Source organism: Bombus pyrosoma, linkage group LG10 (genome assembly GCF_014825855.1).
Source record: "Bombus pyrosoma isolate SC7728 linkage group LG10, ASM1482585v1, whole genome shotgun sequence".
Classification (NCBI taxonomy): domain Eukaryota; kingdom Metazoa; phylum Arthropoda; class Insecta; order Hymenoptera; family Apidae; genus Bombus; species Bombus pyrosoma.
Window position 1 is genome coordinate 3758245 of NC_057779.1, and position 16227 is coordinate 3774471.

The following is a 16227-nucleotide window of genomic DNA, read 5'->3' on the forward strand; positions in this document are numbered from 1 at the left end:
ATTGAGTACCACGCTACAAGAGCCTATTTAATTGTACGATTCTGCGGAAAAGTTCATATCTCTTTTTCTATCCGAGATAGACAAGTATAAGAATGACAAAATCGCACAATAATGAAACTAATTCTAAGTTTCCTAAGAAAGAGAAATTAATTGTTTACTATATCTTTGAACGATTATACATATAAAGCAGAGTTAAAAGTACACCCTTATTTCTTATAATATAATTATTTATTTATTTAGATATAATTATTTAGTCTTCGAATTAGGATTTAAAGTTCAAGAATCCATTATACTGGTTAAAAAATTATGCAATATTAAAGTTTGGTATTTTTAGGCTATTTGTTATGTAAAGTATTTATATATATAATATTGCTATGAGTAGTAATTATTTTGTTATTTTACTTGTCTATACTTATACTTGTCTATCTCGGATAGAAAAGTAGATATGAACTTTTCTGTAGAACTGTACAATTAAATAGGTTCTTGTATATGCTAGTGTGTAACCAAACAAGGCAGATCCCTAACTTTAAGCTTAAATACATAGGTTCTTATATATGCTAAATTGCAACCAAACAGGGCAGATCCCTAATTATATAGGTTCTTGTGCGTGCTAACTTTAATTGAACTCAACACTTGACCGCATGGTGCAGCACTAGCCCGGGAACAACCAGAATCATAAGCGTGACCATTCTTATTTCCTCTGTGGTATAGTATAACTCTCTATACCACCGTTGATCACATTGACATTCGTATTTTATATTTAACCAACCCGAAATTGTTTTGAACATCATTTGGATTATTTCAGAAAAAAGACCGATAAAGTAATTGCTGTTATGTCCTCTTCGAAATATGTTAATAAAACATGTAGTGAAAAACAATCCTTTTAGGATAGTTCCATGAATTGATTAGAAGTGGAAAGAAGGACGCAGATCTACGTGCCTTGTGGAAATTAATACGAAAGTCTACATCTTATAAACCGGTACGTCTTATTCATTACTCTTTGTTCTCCCACGGAGTCAACTGTTTATTCCTCGCGCAAATACTTAACATTGTTCCATAGGTCTTAGTTTATGTTTATGTCGTATAAATATACAAATAGCCTCAATGTCCTTTGCAGACACATGTAAACTCATCGATCAAAAGGGAATGTTTGTTTTGCTTCTCTCTGCCTTTGAGTCTCGAGCCATCACGAAGGTTAGACCGAACGACAGTACGATTACTTGACGACTTTGTAAGTGCACGAACTTCTTATTAATCTATACTCTTTCGTTTTTGTCTGACTCATTCACGTAATGATAAAGACAATTTATCAATTTGATGCATAAAAATTGTTTCAAATAATAACCATTTTTGGAAAAAAGCAGAAATTAAATTTTATATTGTGTTGCTTGATAATTATTTGATCTAAATTTTAATTTATAATTTTAATGTTAATTATTTGTTTCCAGACTTACTCAAATATATATATATATATATATATATATAATTGTTTGTATATATGCAATAAGAAAATTTGTATATGCTAACTACATATTCATAATGTATATTTTTATATGTATACACATATATATTTATAATACACATATTTATTTGTATTTTTCAAAATATGTCCTAGATTTCAAAGCACGTAATTGAAGCAAACAATGGCTGGCAGTGGAGAACTTTGGGTACAGTGCTTTACCTGTTGTTTGATGCAACAAGGACCAAGGACACGGAATGGAAGACAGAGGTCACATCAGAGGTTAAGGATAGATCGTAGCATGATAGGAGTACCTACAAACTTTAGGCATACTGGACATATTAGTAGTGGAGATCTCGATATGAGCAATGCACAATTGTCAAATATTCAGGCACAAATGCAAATGAAAGGAGGCTATGACAATGCATACAGTGTCAAGGTACATCAGGAATATACATTAAAATACTATAAGAAAGTATAAGTTTTTAACAAAATATCAATTATTTTCATTTCAGGCATGTTGAAAACAATTATAAAGCAGTTTCAGATTGTTCTGCAAATAATCTTCTGACATGACTAAAAAAAATGACTAATTTTTGACATTTATGATCTTTGTATGAGGGTGAACATACATGCCGTTACATTATATTTTCAGAATGTGCTCAAAGAAAATAGTTTGAATATGTTTAAGATTAACACAAACAAAAGCTTTGTAAACACACAATGTTGCAAATCATTTTTATTTTTTGATGTATCTTAAGTATATTACACTAAAAGTTACTCTCATTCATGCAGAGATAATTTCGCAATTGAAATTAATATTTTAATTGTAAATAAGTATTTGACTTTCATACTATTTGAATCTCCAATTTTATACATAGTAAAGACTGGATACCTAATAGAAACAGAAACTGCCATATTGTACACAACTTCTTCCAGGTGCATTTTTTACTTACAATTATACTTCCATTAAAAGAAAATCGATGTTTGTTAATGTAAATGGTAATGTAATAACATAATAACTTTTATATTACATGTTAATCATATTTACTTGTTTTTTGGATATGAGAAGAACTTTTATAATAGTAGATTTCTCATTAATAAGTATTAGATACTGTTCTTATAATTGCAAGTGCGAATGTAAGTACTCCGTGTTACTAGGTAGTGTTTTTGTAAAAAGAAAAGAATGTATTCTGCATAGCTCACCTGTGCTGACTAATCGATAGATATTTTTAGAGTATATATGGTGAACGTTCATGTTCACAAAGCACGGCCCATTTTTCCTACTTCTGTATTCATCCTTGAATAGGGTGTATAAACCTATATTAGGTAATTTTCGGAACATAGATGTGTCAAAAATTGAGAAAATGATTTGTATGTATTTGCCTAGTCTATAACCATTCTATTAAACCTCATGAATTATGCTAATCATTGTTTCTTATATTTTAAAATTACAAATTGTGATCTCTCGAGAATATAACCATAGACCAATGTGAAAGAAAAGGAAACAGGGGGTTTTAAAGAAATTCTCCCAATGACCAATGTAGATCTATAAATTTGATAGATAACTCAGAAAAATATTCTTAATTTAAACGTACATGTAATTTCTTGAATACATCTTTATCCTCTGTACATCACGAATTATTTATGTCTTCGAAATTTAGATAAAAAGAATGTTTAATTCATAATATATAAACATTGGATCACTTGTAGAAAATTTTGCGAAAAAATAATGAATAGAATAAAATTGTAAGTACTGTATTTAATATGTAAGAATAAACTCGCGTATTGACAAATTAGAACAAAGTGGATCTTTTGGATGTAAATATACATATATTTTCCATATGTTTTTGTCGAGTATATTGTTTCATTTTCTTTGTATTACATATTTTTCATAAAAAATATAAACATTATAATCTTTGATTTATGTAAGATATAACTGGTAAATGAGTACATAAGAAACAATATTCTTAAACTAAGAATCACATTATCAATGTCACTAACATATCAAATAGTATCATATAATATAAAATCGTTTAATTCCTACTAAAAAACTTCTTACAATCGTAAAAAATGTATAATTATAAGAAAGGAAGTATAAACACATTTAGATAAATTGTACTTTAAATGTTTAGATATGTACATATATCAATACGCTGTTCTTTTAAATTAGTTTTCGAGTATCCATAAAATGTGGATGATCGGAAAAATGCCTAAGAGTATTTTAATTTCTTATAAGTTTAGATCCAACAGCTAACAATAAGCTGATAAACTTATCTTACATGAGTTGTTTTATATTTTCTTTACATATTCACACATATATATACATATACATATATATGTATATGTATTTATATGCCTATGCATATTATGTCAAAACTATAGTATAGTAAAATATTTTTCAATTTATTCATCTATGTTTATTAGGTGCTGTAGTAGATGTAATTTGACTTTGCTGCTCTATACCCATTCTTGTAAGTAGATTTCCAGTGAGTGTTGCAAAACAACAACAACTCACTGGGAATCGGAAAGTATCTTGAGCAACACTACCGTTTTCCGATATTGATAACAATTCTCTAAAAATGAATTTTTGCTTGCAACTTGTTTCGTAACCTGCAGCAAATCCACTTATCACGCTACAGCTGGCGCCCTCCGTTCTGTAAACCATACAAAAATATTTATACTATTTTCTTGTAAAATATAACATTTTTATATCTTTTAGAAAATTGTAGAAAATAATTCTATTATGATATTTTACGGTATACTTACCTACACTTCTCAATCCGTACGCCCTGTTGGAAATTTTTTTGATTCACGATGAATTTCCATTCATTGTCTTTGTTCTCCGCTGATTGAGGATATATAACTTGTTCCTTGAATAGTAATGAAATTAGAAATAGTAGAAATGAAAAGTTTACCATTTTTATATTCAATTGTATTATATCCATTTTTATAACAAAAAAAGATGACATATTTTTTATTGTTTATACATAAGTACTTACATCAGCTACGCAAAGGGATAGTTCATCGTTTGGCATGAACCTCTGTCCTATATCAACCTAAAATCGTACAAAAATTGTTTGAAAGGTCTTTGAGTATTGAAAAATATTGCATTGTACTTACTCCATCTACACTAGAAAGATATTTAAGACTTTCGTTTATTTGAAGCGCCCTATTTACTATATCTTCGGGATAAGAGTCTACGTTCTCACAATAGGTGGATCCTTCGCAAGCGGGGGGCACATGTCTCTTTTCTCCAGGAAATACAATCATGTCATCTAATAGAATGCCACGTTATGAATGATTTAATAAAATATAAAAAATATAATTTACTAAAGATTAAACATTAATTTCTTCAATTATAATAATGATTGACTACTGGATGACTACTTTATGCTTTGAGTATATACATGCTTTTCAACATCTTTCTCAAAAGTCATTATTTTAAAATTGTCGCCAATTATGGTTTACAATCATACCTTTGTGTTGATTTGCCAATTTAATTCGGTGAATGTTTCTTGATTCTACGAAAATATTTTGTGGCATCTGTAAAAAGTAACAATAAATGTAAAAAGATAGTTAAGTTTAACAATCATCTTCTAAAAATAATATAAATATTGCGTGTTTCAGTAAAATTAATCGAAATTACAGACGCATCGTGATAAATGCCTTATCGGGAAAATGTTATTCTCTTAAAAGTTCCATTATTTCTTAAAATAGTATTACTTATTATATTATTATTTTTATCAATGTTAACCATATAAACTTTTATTTACTCTTATGTTTGATTAACTAATTCCAGGAATAAGAAAATCTTTTCCTTGTAGATTACTCTATCTCTCTCTTTTTTATCTTAGCTTTAATATCTTTTTGTTCTTTCCTTATTAAATAAGACATTTCAAGATAGAATAAATGAGTCGTAATCAATAATGCTTCGACTATGTATTTCTCAATATGTACAGAATTTATAAAGGCTTTTACAGACCCGATGCAAAAGAATGAAACTCGATCTAAAGAAATGAAAAAAGAGATAAAAGATGTAGTTTCATAAATGAATGAGCAATAGCAAACTTGAACTTTCAATAATAACGAAACCTCGAAAAATTTTAAAAATACACCGGCGATATTAAGAATTTATTTTGCCAAATTAATATTTAATTTTATACCGGTATTTACCAGTTTATTCGGCATGAATTATTCTTAAACAGGCACCAAGAAATATGATAATTTATTATATTCAAGAAGTAAGTGTTGAATGGTAAGAAAATATATTTCTCCTATAACAAGTAATATGTTATCAAATTTCGTGAATTGTAAACGTCGAATTAAAAAGATATTAAATATTTATGACAAATATATAAAAATTAAAATTAATGTCTTTACATCTTTTTCTCTAATCTCATTCTGTATAGCTAACTGTTAATTTATAAATAGATATACTAAATATTAAATAAAAATAGAGAGATATATTTCTTAAAAAGATACTCTTTTATCACAGTTCATCAGCTCAGAAGTAACAGAAGGCTGATATAATTTGACTTCATCTAAGTTTATCCTGACTCCTAAGATTCTGTTACACGACAACAAACCGCGAATTACGTAAATATAGTAAATGTTAATTTCAAATATTGTTTCAGAACGAATTTAACATTCAGAAAAAGAATAATTCTACACGAGATGATCACATTTTGATTTATCTTACAGTAACTTTTTTCTGACTAAATAATCTCTTTTAGATATTGCGGATGGATTATTATTTACAGAATAATTTAATCCTATTAACAACGAAAGGAAAATTAAAACTGAACGTCCATCGTTTACAAAATGAAATCAGTTATAGTTTCAACAAGTTGTTCGCGGCAACGAAATACCCGTGAATAATAATTTTGGTCTTAATATTTAGATAATCTGAATTACTCAAAACTATATCCAAATTTCTATCACATTGTACATTTATTTAAAAAAAACTGATTTCTTACCAGTAGCGTTATTAAAAAACAAAGTTCAGTGAGTATGAAGATTTTCGAGGTCATCTTTCTAATATTTTTAATATTTAATAAATCACAAAATTCGCACTGTTTTATTCGGAAAATATTTAGAAACACTGTATCTGTTTATTGATTTTGTTCGTTAACTGTTCGTAGGACACAAATCACACGCGTCTACGGCGACTTCGACAACAAGACTGAAACTTCAGCTGATTACTCGGCGATCTTATACGTTCGACTGATCGTACACAATTGACCTGTTCCTTGCGTACCAGGTAGAGTTTTAGTCACGGCAATGGCTTGTAATTGTAGTTTCTTACAATTAGTACTCCAGGTAATGGGGCAAGAGACATCTGCGATGCATCATAAATATTTGTATAACAGTAACATCAGGTATACAATGTGTTTCGTCATAAGCAGACAATAGTTATTTATTTTGTATATTAATGTGTAACAATTGTATAACATTTAATTTTGGTTATATATAATTTTCTTCGCCTATAATCTTATTTGTGCATAATATTTTTCATATATATTTTTCTTTATATTTCATTTCTTTCATATTCTATGCTTTCATTCTTATTGTGCGCCAAATTAATATCTTAGTTTGAATGTTAATATTGATTTTCTCCTTTTAATTTCCATTAAAATAAAATATCTATCGTTAATAAACAATACTACTGAGATTTTGCTGTATACATGCAAGTTTTGATAGTACTTGAAGAATTAATCAGAATAAATATAAATTAGGATAAATGGTTTAGAAATAAGTAAAGGATAAGAAACTTCGAAGGAAAAATAATTACGTATATGTAAATAAACCAGAACAAATAGTAACTGTTAATGTAAAATGAAATACCGTATTCTAACCTGAGCCTAGCTATTATTCATATTTATTATCCTCTAAATTTAAATCGGAAGATACCTGTATTTGCCGCTAGGGATCAAAAGTTTTGTAATGCGAAGACCGTATTAGGGAACAATAGCAGGTATACATATTTCGAGAATTATAAATGCAATACACGAAATTTCACTGAAACGTTTAAATAACACCGAAATTTTAGGATATATTAGAATTCTATGTAACAAAGAGAATTAGCTTTCATTGAAACTGGATTTATTTGAATAGATAAAACGGTTTTTGGAACGGTTTGACAGTATAAAAAACGTGCGTGAAATCAAGTAAGTCTGTACACGTGAAATATTAGCTCAATTTAAATTACAATAATGTCTGATATAAAGAGTGTTTTGTCTCTATTATGTCAGCATTTAAATTTTTCAATCAATATTGTGATGAAACCTGAATATTTTAGGCTGGCAAAATTTAATAGCGCGGCAGAAAATGTCGTGAGTATTATGCACGATATCACATAACCTTTCTATGAATAACGCTACACGTTTTAACATCCATGAAATAAGGATTTCTAATATATAATCTTTTCTGTATTAGACTAGAACGTTTTGGACAGCACTGAATGTCTTAAGCTATTATGCTGTAAAAGAAAAACAAATTAAAATTGATTTTCAAAAATATGGTAAATTTTGTTAGTTCTTTCTTTCAGAGCTTTTTAATTGATGCTAGTATTTACAAGATTAATCTTTCTTTTAGATACAATATGGGCTACCAAATTGTGTTTTGCGTATTTACAATACCCTGCAATAGAGTTTTATGCTTTAAGCGAGAGTAGTAAAAATAACAGACCATTATTATTAGCATTTGCATGGCTTCTTGGAACACAAGATATTCTAAGTGTTATCACTCACATAAATCTGTCTAATAGTGTGCTAGGAAGAGAATGTTCACGGTTGAATAGCGTACAGGTAATTAATTGAATATGAATAAATGAAAATATCAAGTAAAAGGTATATTTATAACTTAATTAACCTTTAGAAGAAGGAAATACAGTATAATATACCAGAGACATTCAGTGCACAGATAAATAATATATTGTACTTAAATGGTAAAGTAAATTATAATATAAAAGAGATATCTGAACTGATTTCTGAGAAGACTAAGTTAATAAGCAAAATTCATACTGCGAGTGTTAAAGTTTGTGGTCTTCCACATCTAAGTGTATCAGAGACAGCACTGGTAAAACGTATCTCAGCTACCAATAAAAATGCACTTTCCAATGAAGACAAAAAATATATAAAAGAATTATCAACTATTGCTAGTTTATTAGATATACATATGAAGTGGTCTAAAAAGAAACATATATTTTTTGAATGGATGGTAAATAGAAGAAATTTGATATTATATTCACATATTTTATCCTATAAAATAGAATACAATACCAGAAATAAAAATTACAGGTAACAGTAGTTCAAGAACATAATAAATCACTGAACACCAGCTTTGGAGGTATAGATTGGAATGAAGTTTCAAAGTTTATTTCTTTGTTATGTTCTGTAACTGAAGAAAAGCTTGAAACTTTATCATCTAAAGAAGAAACTATTAATTCTCAAGATTATGAACCCAAATGCATTTCGCGTTTATTAAAGGTCCAAGGTAATAACACAGAAATAGAAAGGTGGCTAGTGGAAATTTCTAGTGACCTGACCAAAAAAACAGAAGATTTAGACAAAAGGAAAGAGGAACTTTCTGAGAAACTAAAAGAAATATTACAGTCAATCCCCCACTGTGTTGAAGTCTCATTTTTATAGTAAAATAAATCTCAATACCTTTTTATCATTTAAATATCTTAAATTTATGGTATAAAATAATGATACGCGCAGTCATTCGTCATTAATTTTCATTTTCACTATCAATTCTAGATACTATAGGCATTACTGATACTTGATCAACAACGCCGAATGACGAAATGAAGACATTAAAAATTGTTACTAGAAATATACCGATCACTGTCCAATTATTAGCCCGATTAGCCTTGCACATTTGAGCATTATCATTAACGTCGTATCTACTATTCCAAATTAATCCTATTCCCACTGCAATTTGTAATATTAGACTGCTGCCAATTAGCACCAATGATGGATAATAATACGGATGCCCCCCGTCAGTTTGTAGAACATAACGCAACTGATTTGCATTAGCAGACAAAAGAGCCAGATCCATCATTCCTTGTGCGAGCGTTTTCTTGTGCTGATAGATATTCACGTCAGGTATCGGCTGAATAGGCGGCATAGATGGCGATGGTAAAAATGGAGTTCTTGGGGTTTCTGATACCCCTGGTTCACTTGGCAGGAGACCATCATCAATTCCTATCCGAGGATCAAATCCTGTTGGAAAACTTCCTGTCGGTTCTAGGTCATCGATTTCTGGGCCGGACGTCGGTCGTGGATTGTTTATATTGTCTGTCTCGAGCATGGAACCGGAACGCGATATAGTCTTCGGCGCTAAAGGTTTATAAGTCAATGGTTCTGTCAATCGTTCTTTATCGCCAATCTTATCCATATAAATAATCATTTCATCACTTTTATCTCTTGGTTCAGCCATATTTAACTTGCAGAAAATAATACGTTCGTTCAACCACTGTCAATATCTTCAACGTGTTTCAAATAACAACGAGAAGAGATAATCACCTCCAACAAGTCTCATGGAAGTTCTAAAAGCACCTTCTTCCTTTTGGTTTCCTCGTTTCCTGATAATACTATTTTCTTTTAAAATGTAACAGGATAAAATAAATCAGACACGAATTAGAATTGCAAACACAAGAGTCTGTGGCTTATATTATCTACCTCTCTTGAATATCATACGATGTACGTTCCTTGTATCTCGCGTTGCGTTTCTTTCGTTTAAATAATAAGTTCTCGTGTGTCACAAGGGCTTGGACTGACAACACTTTTAAACTTGACTGAAACGTTTTAATACAATGCTTCTGTTCATTCACTAGATGAGAACAAGCTGATTCATGTCCGTTGTTGTGATGTCATACGTCGTATTTCCCTTGGATTTACCATTTGTGTTTCAAGGCTACTGTTTACTGATACCAATCATTTAATTGTACTGTTTCTTTACGCTGGATCGATTCACTTTGCTGTGCTATGTAGAGTCTTTAAACAATTCTTAGAAGTAAGTTGAAAGTAGAATAAAATCAATGATCACTTCTATTTTTATTGAAAATAACTAAGTTTCAATATGCTTCTACAATATATCACATGTAGTTATTTCTTCGACTATATTAAATTTCCTTTTTAAATAATTTAGGTATATGGACGAGTAAAAAGAAGTGGTTTAGAGTTTACATGTTAACTGCAACTACCACGTGCTTTTCTAGCCACATTTAAAGACGCGTTCTGACGCGTTCTGACGCTTTATGTCAAGACTTCTGCAGTAGAAGGGGAATGGCATTGCTCCAATGGGATCTTACGAGATCATCGATGTGCGGCTATAAATAATATGTAAATTTTGTTTGCGAAGTCAGAGAAACACGAGAATGTAAAATGTAAACAAATTTCTAACAATATCCTAGCAATAATGTAAACTTTATTATTTCAAGTTAGTAATGTACGTGGATCCTATTTTAAAAATACGTATGAAAACAAATTTTCAAATTGTATTTTCATGTTCACTGATTTCGTCGAAAAAGAATGATATTTGATGTACGCGGAAACGAACGATAAAGTTCCAAATCAGTAATCCTGGGTAATGAACGATATAAAACAGATTCACCGTATTTCCCCATCGTAACTGGTGATTTCCAATTCGAAGCACAACGAATTTGTTAAGAGACACGTACTCATCTGTATTGTGCAACGATACGAGGAATTGCAGACGATTTGAGGAACTTTTCTGGTCGCGTGAATCCATCTAACATACAGGCGACTCAGACGTTTTATTTTATGTAAAATAATCTATCTATATGATCGTCGTCTTTCCGAGAATCAACATAGACAATTATTAGGACATCCTAAGCTTAAAATACTTAAGTAAGTTTCATGCCTAGAAATCATAATTAGATAATATAATTGAATAATTTCTTAATTATCCTTAAACCCGTCTCCGATTCAAAGATTCATTCTCGAAATATTATATAAATTCTAAAATTATTCGGATCTAAGATTAGCTTCGTATAACTATATATGTAGAGCATCGTGATTATCGAGCTATCACGTTGTCAAGCAAACAACCATCGTCGTTAACTCTCAGGTAGGAAGTAGCATTCCTACAGTCATTGGTTCAAGCTGGACACGGAAACTGGTAGATATACACTTGGCAAATCAGATTTTCAAGATCTAACAAAAAATTCAAGAAGTATTTTATTTATATTTTTCAAGTAAATAATTTAGTAGTACTTATCTTCAATCTAAAAAATTACGTTCCATTTGTATATCTTTTATGGATTGATTTATCCGAAAAGAACGAGGAAATGAAGACCGATAAATATGAAGACTCAGAAGTGTTGCACTCACTGTTCGGGAAAATTAACCAGTTGGGAAAACGAGTCCCACGCATGTTGCCAGCCACGATACGTTTCGGGAAATTTAAGAATATCTTCATTGAACAAGAATGTGTTAAACGCTTCCAGAAAAAGATGCGTTAAGGAAGATCTTCCAGAACCACTGCCAGAGAACCGATTAGCCTGTTACGATCAATTTGCTATAGCGAAGAAGCTTCATGCAGAGAATTTGGAACACCAACCCCTTCCTGATAAAGTCAACGACTCCGTTTTCAAAGATGTAAAACCAGAAGAATGTTGTAATGGAATCTCGTCGAAGAAATGCTGTAAATGTTGTAAGCATGAAATCGAAGATCGTTTCATGAGCTTGACTAAGCATTATGGACCAGTTTTAGGCTGCAAGGAGCCCAAGACGAAGATGGATCTAGCTATTTGTTGGGAAACTCCAATAAATCCAGTTTATGAACCACCTAGATCTACTCATATCGATGGCTCAGAAGGTGGACTCGCGCCAGCTATATTTTCTCTTGTCCAACATACTTCTAGACCCACCGCTCATTCTAGAATTTCGAGAAACGAAAAAGGTTGTACTTGCTGTCGATATCATTGTAAAGTAGAGGGAGATTCAAATTGCTCAAAAAACGGAAATAAAAAAGGGGATTATAAAAGTGTGAAATACTGCAGTGATAGTCTTTGTAATGACTTGAACGGAATAAAAATTTCAAAGCAGGTTCAAGTTGATGAACGACCAACAGCAGGATATTTCAGGAAGTGCATTGCCTGCAAAGACCAGACTAGAAATACACGTGAAGATCCTAGATTGATTAAATCAGCCGTCGGATTGGCATTGGGTACAGATAAGGCTGAAAATAATCAACAAAAATGCGGAAGCAAGACAGCGGTATCGAAACTAAAAACGCCTTTTGTTAGAAAGTCCTCTTGTATCGATACTTTAGCTTCTCCATTTAGTGTTGTTAATGGATGTAGAGACGCCGATTTTCCAGAACATTGGAGACTCATGTCAGTTTATCAACAGTCATATAGGAATCCGTACAGACGAAAAATTTATCGTTGTTAATTTGTATAAGATGAATTATGACAAATTTTCTATTTTATTCTGTTAAAAAAATGAGAATCTTTATGTTACGTGAAGTATTTAAAAATATATGTAATAAATTAAAATGAAAATTGAAAGTAAAATTTAAACATATCAATGTGGATTTTAATATTTGAATCATGGGATGGATATCTAACTTTTATTTATATTTATAACTATATTCTTCTGCTTTTTATGCTACTTATATTAATATATTGCGGCGTGGTAGAAATTCCTAAATCCTGCGTGGAGTCCAGAAGAAGGCTTTCGTTTAAGTGTTCAAGAGCAACATTTTGCAGCCGGTTCAAGAGATCAGGATACGGTGATATGAATCTCTGAAAGTCGTGGCGATATAGTACAAAGATTTCACAAGTTTCCACCGCAATTATGGTTGCTATTCTATGCTCGGTGTCCATCACCAGAGCGATCTCTCCGAAATAACTTCCGTCTTCCAAGTGACAAACCTTTATGTTTCGCACAACAAACAGAAAGTATGAGAAAAAGATAAGTAATAGTCGATAAAGAACTACGATAATGTTAATGTTACTTCTTTTCCCACGACAGTGTAAACCGCTACGGTACCGGATGAAATGAAATACAAAGCTTCACCACGGGTACCAGCTTTGACGATTTCATCGCCAGTCATATAGATCTCGGAGTGTAATGAACTAGTTAACTGTACGATTACAGTTTCCGGTAGATGCTTGAATAATTTTACGCTACTAATCAGTCTCAAATAATTATGCAGTATGAGTTCCTGGAGGGTAAATTTTTATTATTAAAATATCTGATTATATGTATATATATATATATATATATATATATATATGTATATATATATATATATATCCTATATATATAGAATATTATGAAGAATTATTGATTCTAAATAATTTTATCGAATTATTGTTAGGATGGATGAACCTCTCGTAAATATGGCGAAACTTCATTTATTATTTTCTTATTCCTTTCGAAGCTCTTTCTGTTGCGGTAATGGTAGAAAGTTAATAGCCGACGTTGTAGGGCATGTGGGAGCTCCTTGTATCGCATGTACTCCTGTAACTGCTGTATTATTTTCAGGTGACGTTTGATAGTTATATTGAACGTTGTCATTAGTTGAGAGAATTGCGCTGCAAGAAATGCAGTTACAATTTGTAAATCTAAAGATAACACCTGGTATAGGAGATACTTACTTAATAAAAATACGTTACCAAGGAATCCGATGATCGTTAGGATCAAGTTTAGTATAATGTCTTCTTGAGTTTTCATATCCAAATAGTGAGCCGAGCGAGCACAAGCGACAATCGAACGATGCAGGCACACGAGGTATTTTTGTACTTTCGTTCGTTTAATTACAAAATGTGATGACTTGATCCAAGAGCTGAATGTAAACTCAGAATTGATAAAAAAAAACAAATTTATTGGATTGCAAATACTAACTTGTTGCTTAAAGTGCCTAATGTATCTACAGATATGGGGACATAATATTGTAGACAAGCAGCCCAATGAATGCATATTATCACGACCGTGCATGACTCTAGAATTTTATGCAATTGAAAACTTATTCTATACACCTGAAATTACGAAATCATTCTAATCAGCTATTCTTTCGTCGCGATCTTCAATGCAAACTATATACTAACATCGCGAACTCTACTAAAATAAACGATGATATTGCGAACTCTCAATATCTTCATCATGTTTAATGTAGTACAATACCACATCGAGTTAGGTATAATATAATCAATGAGTCCTATAGGTAACACGGTCAAGATGTCTATGAAGAAATAGCTCTGCAAGTATTTCCTATATAAAAATATATTGAGATTACTGATAAAAAAAATTGATTAGTGGTAATGTATAGCATCGTTCGATTAGCAGTATCATTTAGAAATGAAAGTACCGCGCTACTATCACAGGGTCAAGGACAGTGACTTTCGTTCGATAATCATAGTATCCAGTAAAGAACCACATTACAATATCGCAGAGAAACACTATATTTATCGTGTCGTTAATCACGTGCCAGTTAGTATGTCTACCAAAGAAAAACGTGATGGACACTGGAGTAACCAAAAGAGCGACAAATGTAAATACAATCATTAACGATTCCCAAACAATCCTATGAAAATTAGGATCATTAATATGTACATATAAACTATCAAAAGAAAAGAATTTAAAGACAACCTGAATAAACTAAACGGATGTATCATGTAACGATGTGATTTTAGGTGTCTTGAAATCTCATAATTCACTGCGGTTGTACTTTTAAGGCACCAGCGAGTCAAGGGATGTCTCCTAGATAAAATACGTAGCTTTAAAAACCAACGATTCAATTTATTCCAAATCCGGTTTCCTTTTATAATATTCTTTATTTCATCTTCTTCTTGCGGTTGCTCGCAGATATGTTGAATAACCGGAGCACGCTATTTAATATCAAAATTAGATGGTTGTGTATTATATTAGTGAATGATAGATTTGAAGCGTTGTGTTTGTAGAGTCATATTAATGATTGAATTATATTACTCGAGGACTATTAAAGAGATCAATTTACCTCCACACTCGGCGCTTCCGCAAAGTGGGGCACATATGCCATTAAATCCATCCAGCTGATTTGTTGTTTTGACAGATCAGTAGATATGTCGTCGACGGTGAAACGAAATGATTTCTACATACGTTACGCAACTACAAACTTCTTATTGATCAAAAGAAATTAGTAAATATTTTAATCTAAAAATACGCTATCTTTATTAAATATTATATTACAGAAATATCAGAATGAATATATAGATAGAAAAATGTAGTTTACTTGTATAATATTTAGATTTGGTCGACTGAACGCAAAATTGTATAAAAATGCTATCAAAGCAAAATTAAGGTTGAAGAACGTCTAGTCGGTTTTATAATAAGTATTATGTATTATATGACAAATTAGGACTGTTATATCTATTGCGTGATTTTAGAAAAGCACGTGACTATCGTCGAAACAGCTGTAACACACTTGAGAAATGATTTGATTGTTACACGATATATTTAACATAAAACGGCAAATTAACACTTAGCCAACCGAACGAAAAGATCTCCCCTCTGTGAAGAACATCGCTGCGTTCTCCCTTTTTGATTTTAGCAACGCGTTTTCTTTTTTGTTGTTGTTATTATTAGTTATTGTTTACCTGGAATTGTTCCCAATTAATTGCGCCACTTTTTCTGTTTTTATAAAGTACAGTATATAATAAAATACACCAATTTAGTGGTGTTAAAATTAATTAAACAGTTACACTATCAGTTATGACAATAAAGTTATAATCGAATGATACCACACTGTAA

The 16227-nt window shown here is 31.0% G+C and overlaps 6 protein-coding genes across 11 annotated transcripts; 3 read left to right on the forward strand and 3 right to left on the reverse strand.

The window, feature by feature from the left end:
• Window positions 1-651: 651 nt before the first annotated feature.
• LOC122571358 (CDC42 small effector protein homolog) lies at window positions 652-7948 on the forward strand. Of its 3 annotated transcripts, XM_043734996.1 has the most exons (5): window positions 662-821; window positions 888-979; window positions 1118-1231; window positions 1616-1898; window positions 6604-7948. In XM_043734996.1, the coding sequence occupies exons 4-5, from the start codon at window positions 1644-1646 to the stop codon at window positions 6646-6648; spliced, it is 300 nt and encodes a 99-aa protein (XP_043590931.1). In that variant the 5' UTR covers window positions 662-821; window positions 888-979; window positions 1118-1231; window positions 1616-1643; the 3' UTR covers window positions 6649-7948. The 3 variants fall into 3 exon arrangements, with proteins under 3 accessions (XP_043590932.1, XP_043590931.1, XP_043590933.1); XM_043734997.1 differs by lacking the exon at window positions 1118-1231 and having other exon boundaries at window positions 652-821; XM_043734998.1 differs by lacking the exon at window positions 6604-7948 and adding an exon at window positions 1975-3258 and having other exon boundaries at window positions 670-979.
• LOC122571357 (protein spaetzle-like) lies at window positions 3202-6634 on the reverse strand. The gene is made up of 6 exons (XM_043734995.1): window positions 6439-6634; window positions 4939-5005; window positions 4583-4737; window positions 4462-4518; window positions 4229-4332; window positions 3202-4116 (listed from the first exon to the last, which is right to left on the reverse strand). Exons 1-6 carry the CDS (start codon window positions 6490-6492, stop codon window positions 3870-3872), a joined length of 684 nt encoding a protein of 227 aa, XP_043590930.1. The 5' UTR covers window positions 6493-6634; the 3' UTR covers window positions 3202-3869.
• Window positions 6661-9923, reverse strand: LOC122571356 (ninjurin-A-like). The gene is made up of 2 exons (XM_043734994.1): window positions 9304-9923; window positions 6661-6800 (listed from the first exon to the last, which is right to left on the reverse strand). The coding sequence occupies exons 1-2, from the start codon at window positions 9902-9904 to the stop codon at window positions 6661-6663; spliced, it is 741 nt and encodes a 246-aa protein (XP_043590929.1). The 5' UTR covers window positions 9905-9923.
• On the forward strand, window positions 7654-9247 carry LOC122571352. The gene is made up of 5 exons (XM_043734988.1): window positions 7654-7794; window positions 7898-7982; window positions 8057-8268; window positions 8339-8680; window positions 8761-9247. Exons 1-5 carry the CDS (start codon window positions 7675-7677, stop codon window positions 9109-9111), a joined length of 1110 nt encoding a protein of 369 aa, XP_043590923.1. The 5' UTR covers window positions 7654-7674; the 3' UTR covers window positions 9112-9247.
• Window positions 9924-11302: 1379 nt separating the features above from the next.
• Window positions 11303-13027, forward strand: LOC122571354. Of its 2 annotated transcripts, none has more exons than XM_043734990.1 (2): window positions 11303-11337; window positions 11769-13027. In XM_043734990.1, exon 2 carries the CDS (start codon window positions 11794-11796, stop codon window positions 12883-12885), a length of 1092 nt encoding a protein of 363 aa, XP_043590925.1. In that variant the 5' UTR covers window positions 11303-11337; window positions 11769-11793; the 3' UTR covers window positions 12886-13027. The 2 variants fall into 2 exon arrangements, with proteins under 2 accessions (XP_043590925.1, XP_043590924.1); XM_043734989.1 differs by lacking the exon at window positions 11303-11337 and adding an exon at window positions 11612-11662.
• A 46-nt stretch (window positions 13028-13073) lies between these two features.
• On the reverse strand, window positions 13074-15728 carry LOC122571350 (potassium/sodium hyperpolarization-activated cyclic nucleotide-gated channel 1-like). 3 transcript variants are annotated; one of them, XM_043734986.1, is made up of 10 exons: window positions 15710-15728; window positions 15455-15630; window positions 15088-15326; window positions 14807-15022; window positions 14547-14709; window positions 14344-14477; window positions 14115-14284; window positions 13828-14033; window positions 13451-13660; window positions 13074-13367 (listed from the first exon to the last, which is right to left on the reverse strand). In XM_043734986.1, the coding sequence occupies exons 2-10, from the start codon at window positions 15503-15505 to the stop codon at window positions 13080-13082; spliced, it is 1677 nt and encodes a 558-aa protein (XP_043590921.1). In that variant the 5' UTR covers window positions 15506-15630; window positions 15710-15728; the 3' UTR covers window positions 13074-13079. The 3 variants fall into 3 exon arrangements, with proteins under 3 accessions (XP_043590921.1, XP_043590920.1, XP_043590919.1); XM_043734985.1 differs by having other exon boundaries at window positions 14097-14284; XM_043734984.1 differs by having other exon boundaries at window positions 13828-14284.
• Window positions 15729-16227: the final 499 nt, after the last annotated feature.